We start from the raw sequence: 5,508 nt of genomic DNA, 5'->3' as shown, positions 1-5,508 counted from the left end.
CGCTTCTGCACGGGAAAGAACTAAAGCAGTTCATAGAAGCAAGCAATGAGTCCTTCCTTTTTTCCTTTGAACTCATCCTTCGATGTTGAGTCCAAATTATTCAATGCCTCTGGTGGTTTAGGACCCGAACTAGTGGCTGAACTGTGATTTGGCCTGCTGGCAGCGCGCAGCCACTCCTGACACATCTGCCAATCAACCCCCCCCCCCCCCCCCCGAATAAGACACAATATCAGTCGCCTCCTCATTCTCACACTCAGGGTTTCCATTCAGCTCCCAAGAATGCTGCAGACACAAGTGACTTTGAACATGTTTTTATTGATGGCCAGAAGCAGAGCTGGAGCAGGAGTGGGAGGAAGGGAGCAATGGGAAGCTGGGTATAGTTGGGAGCTGCATTTGTAGCTTGCCAAGAGACTCTCCTTAGTGCCAAAGCCTGTGGCTGCACCACAGGGGCTTCTCTGACTGCACTTCAGCTGCCCCTGGGAGCTTCTGAGCACCAGCAGGTGTTGGATGCATCGTGGAAAAGGGGCAATGAGCATTTTAGTCAGAGGATGGAGAGCCAGGAATATCTTGGAGTGCAAACCTCCTCAGCTGCTTACGGATCCAGGGCTCAAAGTGGGAGATCCTGGTGAATGCCTCAGGGAAGCGGTTCTCTTTGAGTGCATGAGAAACAATGCCATGAGCCTTCTTATTGCAGACTAATGGGCCACCAGAATCACCCTGTGCCATGAAAGGAGTGAGAGGGGTCAGACATGCCACAGCTCAGCTCTCCCTGCCTTAAGCAGCAAGTTTCCCCTTCCCTCCCTCCAGGTGAAGCACCTCCTCTTCCAAGCACCTCCCTCCCTCCAGACCCAGCTCTCAGTGTTTGTAGCTGCCTCGCTACTCCTCTAAGCCCACCTGTGAACCAATTCAGGCCTGGAGGCTCTCTGAGATTCAAAAACTCTAAAAGAACATTGACCTAGTTTAGCCATGGGGAAATATCTAAGCCATCTGAGCAAGGACATCACAAGGAATTTACACCCCAAGGCACTGGTTAGGCTGGGTAGAACATCCCTAGGTAAGTAAAAAAGCAAATGTTGCTGATAGTTGGAAAACGCACCCCAGTTCAGGGAGCGCATTGGCTTCAGAGCTTCTGTGAGGACCCTCAGCTCATCTTTCTGAAGGTCCTGGTTCATTCTGCTGTCCTTTGGCTTTCAGCAGGGAACTAATCTGACTTTTCAGTCCCAATCTCGTCCCAGTCTTACAGCCCAACACAACACTTACATGAGAAGTTGCTTTTTTATTGTTTTCGTCACCAACACAGATCATAGACTGAGGCTGGTACTTAGGGATACGATGCTGACAGATTTTCTCCTTTTGCACCTTCAGTTTCACTTCTCTCATCACATTAGTCTTGTTTCCTGTGTCAGATGTCCAGCCCCAACCAGACACCGTGCATAAAGCTCCTTCTCTCACCCGTTCATTTCTCCTGGGAATTGAGATAAACTGCACATTCTTATTGATCCTGGCCCTTGGCTTCAGCTGTCAGGCAGAGAGAACACGGGGTTAGAGGCAGCAAAGGATGAGGAGCAAGTTTAGAGTTTGGGGAGGTGAGCAGGGGGAGATCCCTCAGGCAGGAAGGATCTGTTGGGCCAGACCTTCAGCAGCACAATGTCATTTTTGAAGCCTTCACGGGAATATTCAGGATGGATGACCCATTGTCTCACACGGATCTTTTGCTGGCTCCGTTCTCGGCTGTTTATGTTGTGGGCTCCCAGAATCACAGTGACCCTCACTGCCCTGGCTTTTTTATCCACACAGTGAGCTGCTGAGAGCACTGCATCTGGGCGAATCAGGAACCCTCCACAGGTAGAAATATCTGAGCTATTTTCAATTTTTAAATAAGCCATGTAGCGTCTGGAGTGAGCCTTCACTTTCGTTCCACCAATGATCCTTCCTGGAAGAGAGATGGGAAATGTTAATATATGTTAAATATACATGTTAATATGCTGCTGTTTCCTATCAAGTTTGGGGCTGCATGAAGGGAAAGGCTCATCCTCTAAAGCCAGGTGCCAGTGATCTCAACCACTCTCCTTCCTGGGGCTGTCCAAAGCATTGCTGGTGCACAGTGGAGAGAAAGACAAGCAGCACTGTCTGGGGTCTGACCACTCCTGGCTCTGGATGACTCCAATGCCATCAAGGGCACAGCTCTGGTGCCTCTAATGCCTCACTGGTTTCAGGCACAGGCTGAGATGGGAAATGAGAGGAGAGAAGAGGAGAGAGGAAAGCAGGAGAGTAGAGCCAGGAGAGAAGGTGAGGCAGGAGCCTTGCCTGAGTTTGACTGCTCAGAGTCCATCTGTGCCCTTGCATGTTCCTAATCCCATCTCTGTGTACTCACCAGCCCCAGCCCAGGGCAGAAGGACAAAAGCATTTGTGAGCAGAAGGAGCAGCAGCATCTCCCACCACTGTCGTGAAGAGACAAAGCAATGGCTGTGGCCAGGCAGGAAACAGGTACAGAATGGCAACCTCTATATATGTCATGAGGAGCTGACACAGGAAACCTGTGGCCGTGTCATTTACTGCTTTTGTTCTCACACCCCCCAAACTGTGGTTGGTGAGGGGCTCATGACACGTTCTCTGCTCTTTTGTCACGATCTTCTCAAAAAATGAAGAGATCTGGGCTGGTTCTGAGCACCCACAGTGCACACAGGAGCAGGAAAGGGTTGTCTGTTGAATGCATATCCCATCAGAGAACTTTTGAGAGAGCCGCTGGGACACTTGATGTTGACACTTCCATCTGGATTTTTTTGTTGTTGTTTTTGTTGTTTTGTTGTTCTTTGTTTTTTGTTTCCCCCAATCCTCTGATAGCAATGGGGAGAGCTGGCCAGGGACAGGCAGAATTCCTATTTTTTATGAGAGGGGCTGAGTGCCATCAGAGATGTCCTTGGGAAATCAGAAATCACCGATCAGGGTCACTAAGGGACTGAATCTGACTCCATGTTCCCAGAAGGCTAATTTATTATTTTATGTCACTATATTATATTAAATAATGCGATTGTAAAACTATGCTAAACAATAGAGAAAGAATACTTACACAAGGCTAACAAGATAATATTTAAAAACTCGTGACTCTCTCCTCAGAGCATAACACAGCCTGACTCTTATTGGCCATTAAGTCAAAACAATTCGCATGAAACTTATCAAACAACCACCTGTTGGATAAACAATCTCCAACCACATTCCAAAGCAGCAAAACACAGGAGAAGCAAATGACATAATATTGTTTTCCTTTTTCTCTGAGGTTTCCCAGATTCCCAGGAATAAAGTCCTGGCAAAGGGATTTTTCCAGAAGATGTGATGGTGACAGGTGCAGGGCTGGCTGAGACACAGCTGGAGCTCAGCTGAGGACCAGGCTCAGGGTGTCCCCATGAGAAGGGAGCAGCCCTGCCTGGGCCCTCTCTGAGTCCTCCCTGGCAGCTCTGGGTCAGTGCTACAGCCTGGAAGGGACTCAGCCCCTGTTTCCATCACCCTTCTTTGGCCTTCCAACCAGTGAAACCTCATGATGTTCCAAATTTTACATGGCTTTGATCTATAGAAGGCCCACAAATAAATCCTCCAGAGCACATTGGCATTTCCCCTCAGCCTGTGTTCTAAAAAGACCATGGGCTGTAGTCCCTGTCCTGGGCATCCTCCTGGAAGCTGTTTGGGGGAAGGTACAATTTCAGAAGTAACGGGAGATCTGGAAAATTCACATGAATTCCATCCTTAGAGTGTTTTCTTCGTCTCTGCTGACCACACAGGAGGATTGGCTCAGGAGATCATCAGCATTTGCCTGCCATCAGATGACTACAGAAAAGAAACCTCTGTTTGCTGCCCTCTCTTGTATGGATAAGAAGCAAATTCTGTGAAATTAAAAGGTTCAGTCACTGAATGAAGAAACTTTATTTCCCCTCTCACTTCAATCTCCTATTTGTCCTTGATCCTTTTGCCTTTGATGCAGATTTGGTCCTCATCCTCTGGTTCTCTTATCCATCTTTTCCCAGACCAGGTGTCTCTGACCACATCAGGGGTAGATGCTGCTCACAGCTCTGTGCAGGTTGGTACAGAGTTAGTTCCTGAAATTCCTGTCAAATCTGATTTTTGTTGGATTGGATCTTTTTTCCTACTGTACCTGATGGAAGGAAATGAGAGGAAGGAATGAATTTAGGAGGAAAGGAAAGGAAAGGAAAGGAAAGGAAAGGAAAGGAAAGGAAAGGAAAGGAAAGGAAAGGAAAGGAAAGGAAAGGAAAGGAAAGGAAAGGAAAGGAAAGGAAAGGAAAGGAAAGGAAAGGAAAGGAAAGGAAAGGAAAAAGGAAAAAGGAAAAAGGAAAAAAATAGGAAAGGGAAAAGGAAAGGGAAAAGGAAAGAAGGAAGGAAAGGATTCACATTGACAAGCAGTCACTAAAAATTGAAGAATGAGCTGTGAGTGTCTGGAGTTGAATGAAAACTCTCCCAGCAGAGACAGCACTGCCTCTAAAGGCACCAGTCCAATTAAACAAAGGCAGCATCAGGCTAATTCTGCCCTTGGTGTCACACATCCCTTGAGATTTCCAGCTGCTGCTCAGACCTTTCAGGTTAACAATCAGTCCCCAGCTGGTGAGGATGCAGAATTCACAGCCTTGGGCATGTAAGAGATGAGATTCCTGTGTGTGCAGGAGTCCCTCTGGTCCCATTTTCCAGACAGTGAGGGAGGGCTCCATCCAGAACAGCATCTCAGTGCTGGTGTGAGGATGTTTGCCACCTCCCCTTGCCCACAGAGGGAGCACAGCCCTGAACAACCATCCCTGACAGCTCTGAAATCAGATTAAATCAACCCCACCTCTAGGGGATTTGGGGATTTCAAGAGACTCTATTTAAGCAGCAGAGGCAGCTCAGCTGTTCCCTTCATGGGCAAAAAATAGAGATGCCTCTCAGCTTTCAACTGAATTGAAACAAATCTAACAAATTCCTTTTCCTCCTCTCTGTGAGACAAGTCCTTGGCTGACTTTCTATGGTGTATGCCATGTGCTAATGTCAATAGATCATTCCAGCTGTGGCAGAAGAGCATCTGCATTTAAAATAATTTAAAATAATTTAAAAGCATTTTTAATCTACAGTGTAAGCTGACAGTAGGAATCATCAGCCCAACACCATTCCTGATGTAAGAAAACAAGGGAAATCCTTCTATCAAAATTGGAATGAGCCATTTTGGAGGCACTGGATGGCAGAATTGCTGCAGGTAGGACACTGCTTCAAAATCTCTATTGTGAATGTATAGAGAAAATCCAAGGAAGAGCTAAGGCCAAAACTTATTACAAAAAGAAGTTTACTCATTTTTACACAAATTATATAAATTGAGAGTTGTTTCTGAGAGGTGCTCTGAATTAGGGGATTAAAGATGAACTGTCAGTAAAACAGTGGCTGCTGTGAGTGTTGCTGACTTTAGTAAAGAGCTAAAGATGACAGCAATAGTCTAAACCTTTCACATGGGCTTGGAGGGCAGAATTAGGTGGT

The 5,508-nt window shown here is 46.7% G+C and overlaps 1 protein-coding gene across 1 annotated transcript; it reads right to left on the bottom strand.

Annotated features, from left to right (window-relative positions):
- Nucleotides 1-329: 329 nt before the first annotated feature.
- LOC132084210 (cathepsin G-like) lies at nucleotides 330-2,468 on the bottom strand. The gene is made up of 4 exons (XM_059489271.1): nucleotides 2,375-2,468; nucleotides 1,635-1,933; nucleotides 1,261-1,518; nucleotides 330-717 (listed from the first exon to the last, which is right to left on the bottom strand). Exons 1-4 carry the CDS (start codon nucleotides 2,430-2,432, stop codon nucleotides 538-540), a joined length of 795 nt encoding a protein of 264 aa, XP_059345254.1. The 5' UTR covers nucleotides 2,433-2,468; the 3' UTR covers nucleotides 330-537.
- Nucleotides 2,469-5,508: the final 3,040 nt, after the last annotated feature.

Source organism: Ammospiza nelsoni, chromosome 26, assembly GCF_027579445.1.
Source record: "Ammospiza nelsoni isolate bAmmNel1 chromosome 26, bAmmNel1.pri, whole genome shotgun sequence".
NCBI lineage: Eukaryota > Metazoa > Chordata > Aves > Passeriformes > Passerellidae > Ammospiza > Ammospiza nelsoni.
The sequence above is the reverse complement of the archived record's forward strand: the minus strand, read 5'-3'. Positions and strand labels throughout refer to the sequence as shown.